This window comes from Macaca nemestrina, chromosome 18 (assembly GCF_043159975.1).
Source record: "Macaca nemestrina isolate mMacNem1 chromosome 18, mMacNem.hap1, whole genome shotgun sequence".
In the NCBI taxonomy this organism is placed as follows: Eukaryota; Metazoa; Chordata; class Mammalia; order Primates; family Cercopithecidae; genus Macaca; species Macaca nemestrina.
The window spans coordinates 2,261,964-2,282,856 of record NC_092142.1 but is presented as its reverse complement, the minus strand read 5'-3'; the positions used below and the strand labels follow the sequence as shown (position 1 = coordinate 2,282,856).

At 43.7% G+C, this 20,893-nt stretch overlaps 1 protein-coding gene across 8 annotated transcripts in view; it reads left to right on the top strand.

The window, feature by feature from the left end:
- Positions 1-20,893, top strand: part of LOC105485832 (meiosis specific with OB-fold) — a 46,166-nt gene that overhangs the window by 5,271 nt on the left and 20,002 nt on the right. For 3 of the 8 annotated variants that reach the window (XM_071083890.1, XM_071083885.1, XM_071083886.1), the window contains exons 2-9: positions 526-603; positions 3,220-3,277; positions 7,487-7,618; positions 9,446-9,518; positions 12,311-12,506; positions 16,534-16,634; positions 17,448-17,500; positions 17,586-17,681. In XM_071083890.1, coding sequence (XP_070939991.1) covers positions 535-603; positions 3,220-3,277; positions 7,487-7,618; positions 9,446-9,518; positions 12,311-12,506; positions 16,534-16,634; positions 17,448-17,500; positions 17,586-17,681 — 778 coding nt within the window. In that variant the 5' untranslated portion in view covers positions 526-534. Of the gene's footprint in view, positions 1-524; positions 604-3,219; positions 5,439-7,486; positions 7,619-9,445; positions 9,519-12,310; positions 12,507-16,533; positions 16,635-17,447; positions 17,501-17,585; positions 17,682-20,893 lie in introns of those variants that run through there. The other 5 variants (XM_071083889.1, XM_071083887.1, XM_071083884.1 and 2 more) reach the window with 3 other exon arrangements.

Sequence of the window (20,893 nt, the reverse complement as noted above, 5' to 3'; positions counted from 1 at the left end):
CCACCACGCCCGGCTAATTTTTTATATTTTTAGTAGAGACAGGGTTTCACCATGTTAGCCAGGATGGTCTTGATCTCCTGACCTCATGATCCGCCCTCCTCAGCCTCCCAAAGTGCTGGGATTATAGGCATGAGCCACCGCGCCTGGCCAATAATATTTTATTTTATTTTGTTTTATTTATTTTTGAGACAGAGCATTGCTCTGTTGCCCAGGCTGGAGTGCAGTAGTGTGATCTTGGCTCAGTGCAACTTCCACCTCCCAGCTTCAAGCACTTCTTCCTGTCTCAGCCTCCTGAGTAGCTGGGATTACTGGCTCCCGCTCCACATGAGGTTTTGCCATGTTGGCCAGGCTGGTCTTGAACTCCTGACCTCGGGCGATCTGCCCACTTCAGCCTCCCAAAGTGCTGGGATTACAGGTGTGAGCCACCACGTCCGGCCCTAAATAATATTTTAAACTCTTGGAATTTTTCATGATTTATTTCGTTTATTCAGTTTATATATCTAAATTATATTTTCTAAAATGCAGATTAAAAAAATGGCAAACTCCTTTGCAACGAGGACCTTCACTACCCTTTCAGATCTGCAACCAAATATGGCTAATCTGGTAGGTTTCAATGATGTGGTGATTTGCTCACTAACAAAATCTTATGTGATAAAATTGCATCAACATTATTCATTCATTCAACACATGCTTTTATAATGGACAAGTATATAGATACTGATTGCATTGGTATAATTGTTAGATATTAAGTATACCAAAATTTCTTTGTATTTATGCCACCTAGATGAAAATTAATCTTTATTTGTATGTAGAGTAGAAGATATGATTGTAGATATGACTAGTAATTGTTCAAAATGATTAATACATGTATTATTTTAATTAAATATTTAATAAAGTGAAAAATTTAATTCATGCTCAAATTTAGCGTTGTAAAATTAAACCAGGCCGGGCACGGTGGCTCACACCTGTAATCCTAGCACTTTGGGAGGCTGAGACAGCTGGATCACCTGAAGTTGGGAGTTCGAGACCAGCCTGACCAACATGGAGAAACTCCCGTCTCTACTAAAAATACAACATTAGCTGGGCATGGTGGCTCATGCCTGTAATCTCAGCTACTCAGGAGGCTGAGGCAGGAGAATCGCTTGAAGCCAGAAGGCGGAGGTTTCAGTGAGCCGAGATCACACCATTGCACTCCAGCCTGGGCAACAAGAGCGAACCTCTGTCTCAAAAAAAAAAAAAAAACAACAAAAAACAAAACAAAACAAAACAAAAAAAACCCATTTGGTTCAGCAGTAGCAGTTTTCTAACCAAATTATCGAAGTTATGGTCTAAGTATTTGACATTATGCTGCTTTTATGATACAAGGTTTATAACAGGTGTGTTTTCTGAAATTATTATGTGAAAATTGACTTTTTGAGTAGTAGTTATAGGGGAATTCAATGATTTTGAACACACCTCAACTGTTACTTATTTAAAAAAAAAACTGGGTGGAATCATCTTATAAGTTAAAGAACTTATTGTAAAGCAACTACCACACACCCTTACCTTCCCTGCCCCTGAGCAGTCACTATATTTTGCTTTTGCAAACTGGATTTCTTTCAATGGAATACATTTACATATAACTTTAATAATTTAAAATTTATAAATATTAAAAAAAACAATTGTTATAGTTTTTCTTGAAAGGTAAACTATTTGCTAATAATGGTCTCTTCAGATAGAAAGTTTTACTCAACATTTCCATCAGCTGGATTTTCCAACAAAATTCAGTGAGATCTGCATGTATAAGGAATTGAAGAAATAATACCAATGTGTCTAAATAAGCAATAAGGCTAGCTGATAGCTCAGCTAGAATGTAGGAGTCTTAAAAGCCTGATTGTAATGTAAATGTCACAGATTATTGTAAGGTTAAAATCAGTTGCTGCAATTAGCAAAATAAGTTTAGTTTTTTCCTTTCAGAAAAGGTATTCATTTTTATTTTTTATTTATTTGTTTTTATTTTTATTTATTTATTTATTTATTTATTTATTTTTTTTTTTGAGACAGAGTCTCGCTTAGTCGCCCAGGCTGGAGTGCAATGGCGCGATCTAGGCTCACTGCAAGCTCCGCCTCCCGGGTTCACGCCATTCTCCTGCCTCAGCCTCCCGAGTAGCTGGGACTACAGGTGCCCGCCGCCTCGCCCGGCTAATTTTTTGCATTTTTAGTAGAGACGGGGTTTCACCGTGTTAGCCAGGATGGTCTCGATCTCCTGACCTCGTGATCCGCCCGCCTCGGCCTCCCAAAGTGCTGGGATTACAGGCGTGAGCCACCGCGCCCGGCCTATTTTTATTTATTTATTTATTTTGAGATGGAGTCCTGTTCTGTTGCCCGGGCTGAAGTGAAATAGTAGGATCTCAGCTCACTGCAGTCTCTGCCTCCCGGATTCAAGCGATTCTCCTGCCTCAGCTCGCGAGTAGCTGGGATTACAGGCACCCATCACCATACCCAGCTAATTTTTTGTATTTTTAGTAGAGATGGAGTTTCACCATGTTGATCAGACTGGTCTTGAACTCATGACCTCAGGTGACCCACCCGCCTCGGCCTCCCAAAGTGCTGGGATTATAGGTGTGAGCCACCACACCCGGCCCATTTTTATTTCTTAAAACGCATTTAAAATTTTTCTTCAGTAGTCACTGAAGAAAACATTAAACATTTTAAGGAGATGTTAATATCTCTGAGGTTTAAGATCTAGGACTTTAGGATTTAGATTTATTAGTGGCAAAATATAAGTTTTGTTACAGTCTGATTTATATTACTGTCCAGCATGTTTGGATTAGGAAGCTAAGCTATTTTATGTGGATTGTTAGAAAACCCTATATAAAGGAAAGCTTTGAAGACCGTGGCAAACTAAATTGCATTATACATGAGCTTTGGATAAATTCAATAAGGATTGATAGCATAGGGCAGTTATTGTGCTCCATCTAGTGATTGAAAATAAAATAGAAACATGCTAAGAATTAAATGATTATAATAGTAGTTAACTTTTGGATTACTTTGTACTATTCCTTGTGGAATTGAACATTTATGAACTTCTTTTAGATGTTTGCATGGAATAAATACATTTAAATGTTCCAAGTCAGAAATGTTTGTTAGAGCCAGTAAAGTATAACAAACCCATGAAATTAAATTTACCATGTACATCTGTGTTTAATATTGGTCTTCTGTAACCTTTTTGTTTTTCAGAAAGTAATTGGTGTGGTTATTGGGAAAACAGATGTCAAAGGCTTTCCAGACAGAAAAAGCTGAGTTCTATTTAACTCTTTGCTTCATTTTTCATCAACTTTGGCTTATGACTACAACAAAGTATATTTAAGTGATTAATTTTTCTATGCCTGTTTAACTCCTTAAGAGCAATGGTCATGCTCTCTATTGGATGGTCAAGTACCTGATTCAAGGCTCTCTCTTTCCCTCCCTCCCACATTTTCTCTCTCTCTCTCTCTATATATATATATGTATATATACATATGTGCATATATATGTATATTTGAGCACATGTGTTCTCTCTCTGCTTTTTTTTATTTGAGACAGAGTCTCACTGTGTCTCCCAGACTGGAGTGCAGTGGCGCGATCTCGGCTCACTGCAAGCTCCACCTCTCGGGTTCACGCCATTCTTCTGCCTCAGCCTCCCGAGTAGCTGGGACTACAGGCACCCGCCACCACGCCCGCCTAATTTTTTGTGTTTTTAGTAGAGACAGGGTTTCACCGTGTTAGCTAGGATGGTCTCGATCTCCTGACCTCGTGATCCACCCGCCTCTGTCTCCAAAAGTGCCGGGATTACAGGCGTGAGCCACCACACCTGGCCGCTTTTTTTTTTTTCGAGATGGAGTCTCGCTCTATCACTCAGGCTGCAGTGCAATGGCACGATCTCAGCTCACTGCAACCTCTGCCTCCCGGGGTCAATCGATTCTCATGCCTCAACCTCCCAAATAGCTGGAATTACAGGCACATGCCATCATGCCCGGCTAATTTTTGTATTTTTAGTAGAGATGGGATTTCACCATGTTGGCCAGGCTGGTCTTGAACTCCTGACTTCAAGTGATCTCCCTGCCTCGTCCTCCCAAAGTGCTGGAATTACAGGTGTGAGCCACCGCGGCCAGCGCCTGGCTGATTGAAAAAAAATTTTTTTGTAGAGACAGGGTCTTGCTCTGTTGCCCAGGCTGGTCTCAAACTCCTGGGCTCAAGTGATCATCCCACCTCAGCCTCCTAGAGTGCTGGGGTTACAGGCATGATGCTTTTATCTTTAAGGTAAATACAAAGCTGTCGTCTGGTACCCTTATCATTTGTGCATGCACTTTGTTTCATCTTAACTAATTAGATCAGAATTACTAAATAAATAGTTTGAGAAAGTCTATATATCTTTTTACCAAACTTCATAAGGCGCCATTGCACTCCAGCCTGGGCAACAGGAGTGAAACTCCGTCTCAAAAACAAACAAACAAACAAACAAACAAAAAACATGGTTATTCACCTATCAGACTGTGAGGGAAGGAGAAAAGCTTCTGTGTTGTTTGGCTTCTTTTTATGATGACATCTGTGATATTCCTTTTTTGGAGGAAGTATGCTTACTGACTTAAAACATTGTACATACAACATTATATTTTCATAAAACATTCCAGCAGTACCAAAGGTCATAGAGTTGAAAAGTAAAATTCCCCTTTTCAGCTCCTCACTTTCCCCATCCTAGTCCTCTCCCTAGAGGTAGACACTATGACAGTTCAGAATATGTCCATAATTTGCGTGCATGTTGGGCTATATTACTTTTTTTAAAAAATTGAGATACGGGCTTGGTGTCACTCAGGCTGGAGTGCAGCAATGTGAACACAGCTCACTGCAGCCTCGACTCTGAGCTCAAGTGGTCCTCCTGCCTCAGCCTCCCATGTAGCCCAGACCACAGGTGCATGCTACCATGCCTGAATAATTTTTGGATTTTTTTGTAGAGACAGAGGGTCTCACTTTGTTGCCCTGACTGATCTTGAACTCCTTGGCTGAAGCGGTCTTACCCACTTGGCCTCCCAAGGTGCTGGGATTACAGGCAGGAGCAACTGCACCCAGCCAGGTTGTAATTTTTAATTAGCAAAACCAATATGAAATTTCTGTTTTGGAAAAAAAGTATTTGCTGACCCCTAGTGGTCCTCATTAAGTAGCACATAATTTGTTTTGAAATAACTTATTTTAATTATTTTTCCTTTTATTGACATTCATTTTAATGCTGAATATACTCCCGTGCCATAAGTTTTTGTTTCTTCAGTTTCTTCTGGGATATCTTTTTCTTCTGGGCAACCTCCTCTTCTGGTTTAGGAACAATCTGTTCCTTTTCAGTAAGGATCATCTCAATGTGGAAGGGAGAGCTCATGTATGGGTTAATTCGACCTTGAGCTCTGTAGGTCCGGCGTGCATCTCAGGTGCGTTGTTCACTTGGATATGCTCAATGACCAGAGAATCTAAATCTAAATCCTTAAGTTCAGCATTACGCTCTGGGTTTTTAAGCATGTGCAGTAAAAATTCAGCACTCTTTTTGGGCTACCGACCTTCTGTCCAGTCCCACTGCTTGGCCTGCGCACACCTGCCAACTCCACCATTGTGACGTTGGAATGGTATGCACTGTTTCTGTAAAGTGACATCTTTGAGATATTGGTGACTTTTCGTATATGCATACCCTTGATGGCCTGAGCGGTTTCACGAGTGTTCTTAAAGTGAACAGGAAGATTGGAACCTCTTGATTTGCATGATTTCATGGGGTTCTCCAGGTCAAGTGAATAGCGAACCCTTTTCACAGATTACCTCGGGCTGCTTAGGGAAAGAGGTTTTATTATTTTTAAAATTTATTTATTTTTTTTAGAGACAGGGTCTCACTCTGTTCTTCCCCACCTCTGCTAAAAAACCTCATCTTGCCAGGTGCAGTGGCTCACGCCAGCATTTTGGGAGGCTGAGGCAGGCGGATCACGAGGTCAGGAGTTCGAGACCAGCATGGCCAACATGGTGAAACCCCATCTCTACTAAAAGTACAAAATTAGTCAGGCACGGTGGCAGGCGCCTGTAATCCCAGCTACTTGGGAAGGTGAGGCAGGAGAATTGCTTGAACCCAGGAGGCGGATGTTGCAGTGAGCTGAGATCATGCCATTGCACTCCAGCCTGAGTGACAAGAGCGAAACTCCGTCTCAAAACAAACAAACAAAAAACAAAATCTGTTTTTACTAAAAAAAAAATACAAAAATTAGCCTGGCATGGTAGTGTGCGCCTGTAGTCCCAGCTGCTCTGGAGGCTGAGGCAGGAGAATAGCTTGAACTGGGAGGCGGGGGTTGCAGTGAGCTGAGAGATCGCGTCACTAAACTCCAGCCTGGGTGTACATTTCATGAACACCCTGAATTCATTCTTCCCAGACTGGAGTGCAGTGGTGCATTCAAAGCTCACTGCACACTTAAACTTGGCTCAAGCAGCCCTTCCTCCTCAGCCTCCCAAGCAGCTGAGACTAAAGATGAGTGCCACCACTCGTTTTAACATTTTCTGTAGAGATGGAGTCCCTCTGTGTTGCCCAGGCTGGTTTTGAACTCCAGGCCTCAAGTGATTCTCCCACCTTGCCTCCCAAAGCCCCGGGATCACAGGGGTAAGCTGCTGTGCCTGGCCAATTTTTATTTTTATTTGATTACTAGTTATTTATTTATTTTTGAGACAGAGTTTCTCTCTTTTCACCCAGGCTGGATCTCGGCTCACTGCAACCTCCGTCTCCTGGGTTCAAGCAATTCTCCTGCCTCAGCCTCCCGAGTAGCTGGGATTACAGGCACCCACCACCACACCCGGCTAAGTTTTGTGTTTTTAGTAGAGACAGGGTTTCACCATGTTGGCCAGGCTGGTCTTGAACTAACCTCAGGTGATCCACCCACCTCGGTCTCCCAAAGTGTTGGGATTATAGGTGTGAACCATGGCGCCCAGCCTATTTTTATTTTTATTTTAGGGATGGGGTCTTGCTCTGTTGCCCAGTCTGGAGAGCAGTGGTGCAGTCACAGTTCACTGAAGCCTTGAACTTTTGGGCTTAAGCAGTCCCTCTGCTTCATCCTCCCAAGTAGCTGGGACTGAAATAACTATTTAGATCTGAATTATGACTTAGGTTCAAACAACAGTAAGAGAGAAAAGGAGAACCTAAGGTCATACCTGTATGGCTCGAGTTTACATGTCTTTCCCTCCAAATACACAGATCACCAGGGAAGGGAGCAAGGGGGCAACCTGTTACCACTTCAGTTTGAAATTCCTGGAAGCATAATGTTATAGAATATACATCTGAAAACATTTTGTTCCATGTGTTTGAATGTTTTTATTATCATAATCAATAGTCATTTGATTAAAGAAATAATCATTTGTTTGTAATTGAAATGAAACTTTTCATGTGACACCAAAGGCAGAGAAGCGATTGAAACTCTTCATTTGAAAAATAAAAGCATTGGTTTTCCCTTAGATATTGGATCAGAAAGGTACACTTTCAGCTTCACCATTCGGGATTCACCAGCACATTTTGTAAATGCAGCTTCCTGGGGCAATGAAGATTACATCAAGTCTCTTTCTGACAGCTTTAGAGTTGGTGACTGTGGTAAGTTGGCATTGATTCTTAAATTTTTTCCATTGTATTATTCCTGTGGTATGTTTATGGTAACTACAGTGAAGGAGTTGAAATGAGACACAGTTCATAATTCTCAAGAACTTTACCAGAAAAAGTCAAGTGTTAATAGTATAATGTAGTGGGGCGTGGTGGCTCATGCCTATAATCCCAATACTTTGGGAGGCCGAGGCAGGTGGATTGCATGAGTCCAGGAGTTCAAGACTAGCCTGAGCAGTATGGCAAAACCCCATTTTTACAAAAAATACAAAAAATTAGCTGGACGTGGTGGCGTGGGCCTGTAGTACCAGCTACTAAGGAGGCTGAAGTGAGAGGATGGCTTGAGCCTGGGAGGTGGAGGTTGCAGTGAGCCAACATCATGCCTCTGCACTCCAGCCTGGGTCACAGAGTAAGATCCTGTCTCAAAAAAAAAAAAAAAAAAACAAGACTGCAGTGCAAAGCATTCAGAATGTTACTTAAAGCATACAAACATGATCGTTATTTTTTTTTTTTTTTTTTTTGAGATGGAGTCTCGCTCTGTCGCCCGGGCTGGAGTGCAGTGGCCGGACCTCAGCTCACTGCAAGCTCCGCCTCCCGGGTTCCCGCCATTCTCCTGCCCCAGCCTCCCGAGTAGCTGGGACCACAGGCGCCCACCGCCTCACCCGGCTAGTTTTTTGTATTTTTAGTAGAGACGGGGTTTCACCGTGTTAGCCAGGATGGTCTCGATCTCCTGATCTCGTGATCCGCCCGTCTCGGCCTCCCAAAGTGCTGGGATTACAGGCTTGAGCCACCGCGCCCGGCCTGATCGTTATATTTTTACCAGATAACCTTACTGTCTTTGGTTTATTACATATTTCAATTTGCATCAACCCATATTATTGTTATTATTGGTTATCTTTCTATAGACGTATAAAATGGCCACTGAATATATTTTGATAAAAGTTGACATTTGACCACTGAATAGATTTGATAAAAACTGATATTTGAATTGTTAATGGGATTTTAAGGAACTTTACTTTTAGTTGAAATACCAAATCTTTTACATCTTCTACTCACCCTAGTATCTCTTTGACAGAACAGCCTCGTATAGTAGAAAGAACAGGAGACTTTGAAAGCACAGAGGTCTAGATTCAAATCCCAGTTCCAACATTTACTTACATTATGGCTTTGAGAAAATTTCTTAATCTTGTTGGGTCTCAACTATGAACTAATACCTCTTTAGGTTTTTGTAAATATTAAATGAGATAGTGTACCTAGTATAAAGTGTGGAACTTAGTCACTCAACAGATAACTTTTATGAGCCCTAGCCTCATAAAAGCAACAAGGAAGCATGTATACTAGCTCTCCTTCACGATAGAAAAAGAGAAAAGAGTAATGCAGGTAATGAAAACACTCTTCTTTAATACTGTGGTCTCAAGCAGCCCACTCCCCATATCAGTTATTTAGAACCTAATTATATATTGCTTTGTATTATTAACTTTCAGGACAGTGTATGGTATCTCTGTAGTTGAATAATAGGGTCAGTGAACGCATGGACTATGAAGGCAGAAAGCTTCACAAACTTCAGAGGGCCCAGTATAGTTATAGACGTCCCTTGAATAAATGCTGAAATATTAGTTACATATGGAGATAAATATTTCGATTTTGACATCTCAGTATCAAAATATGTTATATGTTGATGGTGGAGAAGAGGAATGAGGTGAGGAATTTTTAAAGCCTAGAGTCAGTGATGATTATACATTAAACAGGATGTTATTTAGGATTAGTGTGTTTATCTTGTTACTGTTTTGTAATATCATCATACTTTGCCCTCTGTTTTAGTGATAATTGAAAATCCCCTGATCCAAAGAAAGGAAATAGAAAGAGAAGAAAAATTCAGCCCTGCAACTCCTAGGTAAGCATCTGTCTAGCACACAGATCAACCTCTGGCACAGAGATTGTGCCAGAATGATCATTACTAATAATGTTCTGTCAGGTTAGCAGAGATCTTACTAAAAGTGTTCTGTTTCTATTTCAGTAAAAATGAGGAGTTTAATTTTCTCTTACAAAATTCATCTTTGATTATGACATAATTTACTTTGATACAGAGTCACATGAAAAATGGCTTTGGTTTAGTACTTTGATTCTCATTCTTAGATTTACTAAAATTTGACTTTGTCATGTTAAAACTGAGAAGAAAAGATAAACTTTGGAAATTACATCTATCTTTTTTCATATCAAGATATCCTTCTACTCACAGGCTTACCATCTTAGGGCAGATTCCTTCGAAGCGGAGCTTGAGAGGAGGACTCTTGTGGGAGTAGTTGGTTGAGGGTGAGCTCTCAGGGGAAGGCTAGGCAGGGAAGAAGGTGAACAGAGAAGTGGGTTCACCTGGAGCCTCAGCAGGAGCCCAGGAGGGAGCTCTGGAGTGGCAGTGGCCCCTTAGAGTAGTGTCCTGGCTGTAGTCCATCCACTCCCCAAACCCCCAGGGTGGGGCAGGGCATCAGCTCAAAGGCGGGTCTGGCAGTTCTGGAGAGAAGGGTGTGGCTGCGCCCCTGTACCAGCCTGTAAAGGGCTCTCGGTGGGCATGGCAGTCTATGGCATTGACACTCACATCAATTGTGACCCCTTTCCACCTTCTTTTCTGACCTCATCTTATGCCAGACTCTCAAACTTCGTTTCTCTGTAGCCACAGTAAATTTCTTTACATTTCATGAACACTGTGAACTCATTCTGCACTAAGAACTTTTGTATTTCCTTTTTATTTTTATTTTTACTGAGACAGAGTCTCACTCTGTTGCCCAGGCTGGAGTACAGTGGCGCAATCTCGTCTCACTATAACCTCCACCTCCTGGGTTCAAACGATTCTCCCATCTCAGCCTCCCAAGTAGCTGTGATTACAGGCACATGCCACCACGCCCAGCTAATTTTTGTATTTTTAGTAGAGGCAGGGTTTCACCATGTTGGCCAGGCTGATGTCAAACTCCTGACCTCAAGTGATCCACCTGCCTCGGCCTCCCAAATTGCTGGGATTACAGGCGTGAGCCACTGCGCCAGGCCAAACATTTGTATTTTCTGTTCTCTCTCTGCATAGAACATTCTCCCATCTGTTTGATTATTTGCTTCTTTGGGTTATTGACTCACAGCTTAAATGTCATCTTCTTCAACCTTCCCCATCTACTCTGTTTGTGGTAGCGCTAATGGTCAATTACTGGGATTTTGCCCTGGTTTTTGTCACCATAACCCAAGTCACCGTCTGAGATTTTTTTTGTTTTGTTTTGTTTTGTTTTTTGTTTTTTTCTTTTTTGAGACAGAGTCTCGCTCTATCGCCCAGGCTGGAGTGCAGTGGCGCAATCTCGGCTCACTGCAAGCTCCGCCTCCCGGGTTCACGCCATTCTCCTGCCTCAGCCTCCTGAGTAGCTGGGACTACAGGCGCCCACCACCGCGCCCGGCTAATTTTTTGTATTTTTAGTAGAAACGGGGTTTCACCGTGGTCTCGATCTCCTGACCTTGTGATCCGCCTGCCTCGGCCTCCCAAAGTGCTGGGATTACAGGCGTGAGCCACCGCGCCCGGCGAGATTGTTTAATTCATTGTTCTTGGGTCTCCCCCTCACATATATGAACCTCATGAGATCAAAGGTCTTGTCTGCCTTCTTCACCACCTGTATCCCTTGTGCCTAGCATGGGGTCTGGCATATAACAGATTCTCAGTATTCATGGAAGCGATGGATGGATGGTTAGATGGAGAGAACATTCTTGGTAGAGGGAAGAAACAGGAAACCTCCTGTCTTTTCCAGAACAGTTAATATTAGGTTGAGCCATATTAAACTGCTGATGTTTTACTATTTTTCATCTAGGAATATCAGTTTCATAACGTTAATAGTCTGATACTGCTGGAACGCAGGGCATGGGCAGGAGGAGAAGCTTAAGGTAGAAGCAGAGGTATTTCACAGACAGCTTTGCTTTCATACCAAATTATTGCCTTTGTGACTGGTAGCCACAAGACAGTCTTTGAGCTGGGAAATAACATTTTCATATTTGTGATTTAGGAAGATCACTTTGCTTGTGGAGGATGGACTGTAGGGGAATGAAGCTTAGTTAGGAGAGCAAGGCAGTGGCGTGGGAGAGAAGTGATGAGGTAGGTAAGTGAGGCCGAGCAGTGGGGAGGAGGAGGGGCTGGGTTAGGGGGCTGCTGGGGCACAGAGTCCAAGGGCCGTCAGGGACTGGGTGCAGGAGGGACAGCTCCTCATTTCGGGCTCGCTGTGCCAGTGTTCTGCGTCTGCCCCATGCAGAGCTCAGCAGGGGTAGGAAAAACACAGTCCCTGACCTGAGGCACTAAGGCAGAACAGCCAAGTCCATGAGAGAGAGAAACAACCAGTCCTTAGGTTTGCATAACCCCTGAAAGTTTCAGAGTGCTTTTATGCTCCTATTTTTTTGGAGGAGGAAATAAGCGCAGAGTCTTGGGCAAGATCGGACAAATGGTATGCTTAGAACTCCAACACGAATCGATTCTCAAAACATTTCCTTAATGAAAGTGCACTGTAAACAAAAAATGTTTTGCCGTATTATTCAGTGTTTCTAAGAGTAAGAAGTATGTATTAGTATTGTCTAAATTTCAACCAAATATGTAGTTTAAATGTGAACCTGGAAATATTTTTCTATCCAAAAATCACTTTCATATAACTTTCTTGTGTTTTTGCAATTTAGCAACTGTAAACTATTGCTCAGTGAGAATCACTCAACAGTAAAAGTTTGTTCCAGTTACGAAGTGGACACAAAGTTACTTTCTTTGATACATTTACCTGTTAAAGAGTCTCATGATTATTATTCATTGGGTGACATTGTTGCAAATGGACACAGTCTTAATGGGAGGATTATTAACGTGCTGGCAGCTGTGAAGTCGGTAAGTTAAAACCCCAACAAAGCCAAGTGCAATTTGTCAGGGGTGTTGCGGTCACTTGATTTGTGTTTGGGATGGAGTGGTCATGATCAGCTGGGGTAACTTGTCTTCTGTATCTTGGTAGTATGTTGAATTAAGAAAACAGTAACACCTCTCATTAAAGGGAAAGTAGCATTTTATCTGTGGATGAGTAGTAAAATAAAATTGTATTTCAATGCAAAATGCAGTGTTCCACTCTGCTCATAAATGATCTGCTAACTATAGGACAGCTTTTTATACTTTGCTTAAACAAAGATGAAAATGAAAAGGGTAAGCTTATTGACTCGAAAATCTCCACGATCTTCCTTGAAGGGGCGTAGTTGAGTAAGTTAAGGGATTGGTTCTGTGCCTTTGTGCTCAGAGCTGCCCAGAAACCGGGGAGGGAGTGGGAATACACGTTGCCCTGCCATAGGGGCTCCGTGGTCTAATAGGTGGAGTGGGACTGTGCTGGTGAAGTGCAGGGGAGGATGGCACTCCGTGGGGCACCACAGGGGTGTTCCCTTCTGGTGCATCAGCATCTGTCTGAATTATTGTAGCAAGTTCTGAGCTCTGTAGTTGGACAGACCAGAGCCATAAGGCAGAGATTGACATACAGGCCTCAATGGTAAAGTTTCACAAAATAAAGTACATGAAAATTAGTCGAGGCACAGTGGCTCACACCTGTGATCCTAGCACTTTGGGAGACCAAGGCAGATGGATCACTTGAGCCCAGGAGTTCAAGACCAGCCTGGGCAACCTCCGTCTCTAAAAAAATACAGAAATTAGGTGGGTGTGATGGCATGTACCTGTATTCTCAGCTGCTTGGGAGGCTGAAGGGGGAAGATCACCTGAGCCTGGGAGGTGGAGGTTGCAGTGAGCCAAAATCATGCCACTGCACTCCAGCCTGGGCAATCGAGGGAGACCCTGTCTCAAAAAAAAAAAAAAAAAAAAAAAAAAAATCTGGCACAGTGGCTCATGCCTGTAATCCTAGCACTTTGGGAGACTGAGGCGGGTGGATCACAAGGTCAGGAGTTCGAGACCAGCCTGGCCAATATGGTGAAACACCATCGCCACTAAAAATACAAAAATTAAGTCCCAGCTACTCCGGAGGCTGAGGCAGGAGAATGGCATGAACCTGGGAGGCGGAGCTTGCAGTGAGCCAAGATCATGCCACTGCACTCTAGCCTGGGCAGCACAGAGAGACTCCATCTCAAAAAAAAAAAAAAAAATTAGCTGGGTGTGGTGGCAGGTGCCTGCAATCCCAGCTACTTGGGAGGCTGAGTCAGGAGAATCACTTGAACCTAGAAGGTGGAGGTTGCAGTGAGCCGAGATTGTGCCACTGCCCTCCAGCCTGGGCGACAGAGTGAGACTCCGTCTCAAAAAAAAAAAAAAAGAAATTAGCTGGGCATGGTGGCAGGTACCTGTAGTCCAGCTACTTGGGAGGCTGAGGCAGGAGAATTACTTGAACCCAGGAGGCAGAGGTTGCAATGAGCTGAGATGGCACCACTGCACTCCAGCCTGGATTACAGAGCGAGATTCTGGGTCGATAAATACATAAATAAATAAAGGGGCAAGAATAATCTTTTAATATACAGAGGGGTGATAGTCAAGAGATAAAAACAACAACAACCACAAAAACCACTCAAGCTTATGATAGTCCATGTAAGTAAACGTGAATTGCTTGTCATATTAAATGGTGACTGACTGAGAGAATGTGACCCTCTCAGTTGGCAGGGCCTCGGCTGTGGAGGCCATGCCTGCCGCCTGGGGAGCATCTGTATACTTTAGGGAGAAGGAATAAGCCTGTTATATGATCATCTTGAAAAACAGGAGAGGTCACTTTGTAGGCAGTTTATGTTCAGTCCTATTCAGTTGTTCAAATGAGTGCTCAATTGTTTGCGATTTCCCCAAGTTCTAGACAGTGCTATTACATTTATAATGAAGTAGGAATTGTCTACAACCCTGAGTGAATACAGTAGGGTAAGCAGGAAACTGGCAGCTTTCCCCCACCCTCAGTGAGTCTGGCACCTTTCATGTGTCACGTCACTTCTTCTCATGCCTTTTGTCTCCACTTTGGCTTTCAGCCCTCTTACATTTCCTTTTCTTCACACTTTTTTTTTTTTTTTTTTTGGCGGGGGGAAGGAGTCTCGCTCTGTCACCCAGGCTGGAGTGCAATGGCATGATCTTGGCTCATTGCAACCTCTGCCTCCCGGGTTCAAGCAATTCTTCTGCCTCAGCCTCTCGAGTAGCCAGGACTAAAGGTATGCACCACAACGCCTGGCTAATTTTTGTATTTTTAGTAGGGACAGGGTTTCACCATAGTGGTCAGGCTAGTCTCGAACTCCTGACCTTGTGATCCACCCACCTCGGCCCCCCAAAGTGCTGGGATTACAGGCATGAGCCACCGTACCTGGCCACTCTTCACACTTTCATTTAACCTGTTGTTTCTTCCTCTCATCTCCACTGTTGTTTCACTTTAAAACTCCTTTTTATACAGTGTTCTTCATCTCCCCAACCCCAGATGTTAGGCTGACCTCTCAGCCTCTGGCTGTCCTTTCTAGGTCCCTTTCTCTGGGCACCACAGATGCAGTGGTGGCAGTGGTGGGGGGTGGCCAGTGACTGTCCATGCTGGACCTGCTGCTGTGCAGCTCTCAGAGGCGCCTGCCGTTCCCACATGAGAAGCTACCAGGTGGAGAGAAGGGTCCTAGGTTCAACTCTTTTTTTTTTTTTTTTTTTTTTTACTTGCTTTAATGGGTGAGAACATCTCCACTTCTTTGATCATCTCACCCCACAATGGACAGAATTGGAAAGTGTCAAAGTTTCCTGTGTATCCCGCATGTGGCTCTTACCACGGTAGTTCTGGGGAGAAGGCAGAGGACGTATCATTTGTTTGTTTGTTTCCTGTGGACACTTTTTATACCACAGATATGCTATATTTGATGTTTGCTAAGAAGATGGAGATGCTGACCCCGGAAAGGCTGAGTCCATTCAGTCACATGAACTCATGCTGGGTTCCACACTGAGCCATGGGGACACACACGTGCTGGAAACACACTCCCTGCCCTCGAGGAGTCCACGTAGATGCCCCAGGGGGCCTGTCATGGAGCCTTGTTGTGACATGTTATAAAGACTTTCAGGGCCGGGCGCGGTGGCTCAAGCCTGTAATCCCAGCACTTTGGGAGGCCGAGATGGGCGGATCACGAGGTCAGGAGATCAAGACCATCCTGGCTAACACGGTGAAACCCCGTCTCTACTAAAAACACAAAAAATGAGTCGGGTGTGGTGGCGGGCGCCTGTAATCCCAGCTACTCGGGAGGCTGAGGCAGGAGAATGGCGTGAACCCGGGAGGCGGAGCTTGCAGTGAGCTGAGATCCGGCCACTGCACTCCAGCCTGGGCGACAGAGCCAGACTCCGTCTCAAAAAAAAAAAAAAAAAAAGACTTTCAGTCTGTACTTCAAGCACCTACCTGTCCCCTTGTGTCTCTTCAAAGTGTTGTGTGACTTACAACTTTAGCTACGTACATGTAGTTTAGAGATAGAAGATGCTTTAAAATAATCAACTATATATTACTGGTTTTTGCTATTTTAATATTTCTAATTTGGTGTTTAAAAGGTGAACATTTGAGTATTTTAATCAATAAATACTTAAAGGGGCCGGGCGCGGTGGCTCAAGCCTGTAATCCCAGCACTTTGGGAGGCCGAGATGGGCGGATCACGAGGTCAGGAGATCGAGACCATCCTGGCTAACACGGTGAAACCCCGTCTCTACTAAAAAAATACAAAAAAAAAACTAGCCAGGCGAGGTGGCAGGCGCCTGTAGTGCCAGCTACTCGAGAGGCTGAGGCAGGAGAATGGTGTAAACCCGGGAGGCGGAGCTTGCAGTGAGCTGAGATCCGGCCACTGCACTCCAGCCTGGGCGACAGAGTGAGACTCCGTCTCAAAAAAAAAAAAAACAAAAAACTTAAATACTTCTACATACAGGTGAAGAGTAATGATTTCTTTCCATTTCTAAGGTTGGAGAGCCAAAATACTTTACAACTTCAGACCGGAGAAAAGGCCAGAGGTGTGAAGTTAGACTCTATGATGAAACAGAGTCTTCTTTTGCAATGACATGGTAACCACCGACGTCTATTCCAAATTGTGAAATCCCTGTTGTTATCACCAGGATATTTTCATTTTATCAAAAATATGATGGACTTCATATCGAGAGGATAATGATAGGAGATGAATGATATTTTAAAAAATAAACCTCACTCTTGAATGTTGAGTTGTTATAGACACCCCCTTAAAATGAGGTCTTTAGATGGCATGGAACTTGCTTAGGAGGACTCCACTGTGACCAGTTTTATTGTTGAATTCTGTTTTATAACAAATGGTGGTTTACTAGGTCCCATGGAACAAGCCAGACTTTCCCTCTGTGCTTCCTGGAAAGTATCCTGGAGCAGGGCAGGGCACAGGGCATGTGGGCCAGGGCGGGGACTGCACCCTGAAGCACTGCCAGGTACAGCAAGGCATTGTCTAGACCTCTGATGCCTGGGTACCAAAGGAAATGATTTGAAAAATGCTTTCAACCCATCAAGGCCCCTGAACCTTGATATCCACTGGGGGACACTTCAGGGTCTGAAAGTGTGACTTTAAAGTTTTTAGGCTTTAGTTCTAACTAGCCTGGAGTGATTGTTAGAAAAATAAAGAATTGGCAGAGCAGAGTATTACTAGAGCAGAGTGTGTGTTGAAGGAATGTTCGCTCATGGAGATATTAAATTCTCCCTGGGAGGAAGCTGGTATCCTTAAGACCAGGAGGTCTTTGACCACTTTGGGGATGGCTGACCCCAGCCACTGAAGCTTTCTTTTATTGTTGTAAATAATGTGTCACTATCAGTTTTTTCTAGTGTATTCAATTTGTATTACTTCTTTTTAAACAATGCAGTTGGGATAATGAATCCATTCTACTTGCACAGAGCTGGATGCCACGAGAAACAGGTATCATCATTAAATGATTATGTCCAATATTTGTAATTTTATATCCCCCCATGTAATAATTGTAAATGGTTTTTTTCCCAAACAGTAATATTTGTCTCAGATGTAAGAATAAGTTTTGACAAATTTCGGAACTGCATGACAGCAACTGTAATCTCAAAAACCATTATTACAACTAATCCAGGTAAAAAAACTTTGTGAAATTTTTTATCCCTTTGGAAATGACTGAACACATTTCAATATTTGTACACTATATTTAAGAATGAAAATTCAGCCTGGATTTAATTCAAATTAGAAGTAAAAATTACTTTATATAACTTTAAAAAAAACTTACAATGAACTTTGATATCTTTACTAAAGAAATGTGAGGCTGGATGTGGTGGCTCATGCCTGTAATCCCAGCTCTTTGGGAGGTTGAGAAGGGTGGATCACCTGAGGTCAGGAGTTCGAGACCATTCTGGTCAACATGGTGAAACCCAGTCTCTACTAAAAATATAAAAATTAGCTGAGCTTGGTGGTGGACACCTGTAATCCCAGCTATTCAGGAGGCTGAGGCAGGAGAATCGCTTGAACCCAGGAAGCGGAAGTTGCAGTGAGCTGAAATCGTGCCATTGTATTCTAGCCTGGGCCACAAGAGCAAGACTCTGTCTTAAAAAAAAAAACAACAGGCCGGGCGCGGTGGCTCAAGCCTGTAATCCCAGCACTTTGGGAGGCCGAGACGGGCGGATCACGAGGTCAGGAGATCGAGACCATCCTGGCTAACACGGTGAAACCCCATCTCTACTAAAAAATACAAAAAAATTAGCCGGGCGAGGTGGTGGGCGCCTGTAGTCCCAGCTACTCGGGAGGCTGAGGCAGGAGAATGGCGTAAACCCGGGAGGCAGAGCTTGCAGTGAGCTGAGATCCGGCCACTGCACTCCAGCCTGGGCGACAGAGCGAGACTCCGTCTCAAAAAAAAAAAAACAAAACAAACAAACAAAAAAAAACAACAGAAAAGGCTGGCGCGGTGGCTCATGACTGTAATCCTGGCACTTTGGGAGGCCAAGGCGGGCCGATCACGAGGTCAAGAGATTGAGACCATCCTGGCCAACATGGTGAAACCCTGTCTCTACTAAAAATATAAAAATTAGGTGGGCGTGGTGGCACGTGCCTGTAGTCCCAGCTACTCGGGAAGCTGAGGCGGGAGAATCACTTCAACCTGGGAGGCGGAGATTACAGTGAGCTGAGATGGTGCCACGGCACTCCAGCCTGGCGACAGAGCGAGACTCTGTCTCAAAAAATAAAAGTGAAAAACCAGATTAAATTTTAAAGTATAATTCATTGTGATGATCTTTGAGAGATCAGTTTTGTTGCTCAGATGCTAAATTATTGATTAATAGGTAAATTCAGTTTTGCTACATTCAAGTAACTTTTACTGCTAGGACATTGATAACACACATGCACACATGCGCACACACACACAGTACTCTCTGTATGGTATCATTAGCTCATAACTGCACATTAAATGCCCAGATGATCCCCTGGAGTTATTGTTAAAGGAGTTACAGTTTACTACAGCATGAAATCAAGGGAGCCAGACTGGGGAGATGAGGCGTTAGTGCCTGTGAGCATTCCCAGGGTGCTTTATAGTGCAGACGTAACCATCAACCCAGAACTGCCAAAGAAATGGAGTAATGAATCTTTCGCCATCTCAGGAAGCTGTGAGTAGAGTTCGTAGTGTATCATTTAAAACATAAGCGGCCGGGCGCGGTGGCTCAAGCCTGTAATCCCAGCACTTTGGGAGGCCGAGATGGGCGGATCACGAGGTCAGGAGATCGAGAGACGATCCCGGCTAACACGGTGAAACCCCGTCTCTACTAAAAAATACAAAAAAATAGCCGGGCGAGGTGGCGGGCGCCTGTAGTCCCAGCTACTTGGGAGGCTGAGGCAGGAGAATGGCGTAAACCTGGGAGGCGGAGCTTGCAGTGAGCTGAGATCCGGCCACTGCACTCCAGCCTGGGTGACAGAGCAAGACTCCGTCTCAAAAAAAAAAAACAAAAAAAAAAAAACCATAAGCTCCCTCTGCTGGTCTGTGACAAAGCATCAGCAGTGACAGAATTATAAAGCAATGTGTGCTTTTGACCAAACCATTATCAGCATTTTTAAAAGATAGAATTACTATGAGGAATGGTGTCAAATAATGAGACTCTGGTTTTTATATGAGTACTCTGAACCTTGCACATCCAACACATGGAGGTTGTCTCCTTGAAGGCGGCACCATGGGAGATGATGTGCATGCCCCAAATTGCTCTTCACTGAACTCATTTACTGAGCACGTGCTGTATGCTGGGTGCTGTTCTGGGGTGCAATGACAAAATGGACAAATATTTCTACCCTCATGGAAATGAGGGAGAGACAGAGAATAAATAATGAAGATAATATGTCCATGAATTATGAAATATTTAAGGAGAACAGGTGGAACACAGTCAGGAGGACCTAGAGAGCCACAGCATGTGTGATTTTCCACAAGGCACGCTGCATGGGAGAGTGACGTTTGAGCAAAGACTTGATGTGGAAGCTAAAGGGTTAACGAAGGGAAACACCAAGGGGCTGGTGTGGCTGGAGCCCAGGAGTTCAAGGCCAGCAGGAGCTGTTCTGAGAAGAGATGGGGCACCCATGAAGAAGGCCTCGGAGGCTGTTAGAGTATGCTGGCTTCTACTCTGGATGGAGTAGCAGGTTGGGGTTTGGAGCAGAGCAGTGACAGCATGTGACTCAGCTCTGAGAGGTCTGCTCTGAATGCTTTGTTGGAAATTGATGGTGACACACGATAGTCTATTATTAACACTTAGGACAATAGTGGGACACTCTTCAATTTTTTCTTTCCTGGAGGGAGGTACTATGTATGGTTTATTTATTTTTATTTTATTTATTTATTTATTTATTTATTTTTTGAGACAGAGTCTCACTCTGTCGCCCAGGCTGGAGTGCAGTGGCGCGATCTCGGCTGACTGCAAGCTCCGCCTCCTGGGTTCATGCCATTCTCCTGCCTCAGCCTCCTGAGTAGCCGGGACTACAGGTGCCCGCCACCACGCCTGGCCAATTTTTTGTATTTTTAGTAGAGATGGGGTTTCACCATGTTAGCCAGGATGGTCTCAATCTCCTGACCTTGTGATCCGCCCGCCTCAGCCTCCCAAAGTGCTGGGATTACAGGCGTGATCCTCTGCACCCTGGGTTTGCTATTAGAAATAACTTATTAATAAAAATAGTTTATTATATATATTAAAATATATATATATATATTTTTTAAATAAAATGGAGTCTCGCTCTGTCCCCCCGGCTGGAGTGCGGTGGCACAATCTTGGCTCACTGTAGCCTCCACCTCCTGGGTTCAAGCGATTCTCCTTTTCCAGCCTCCCG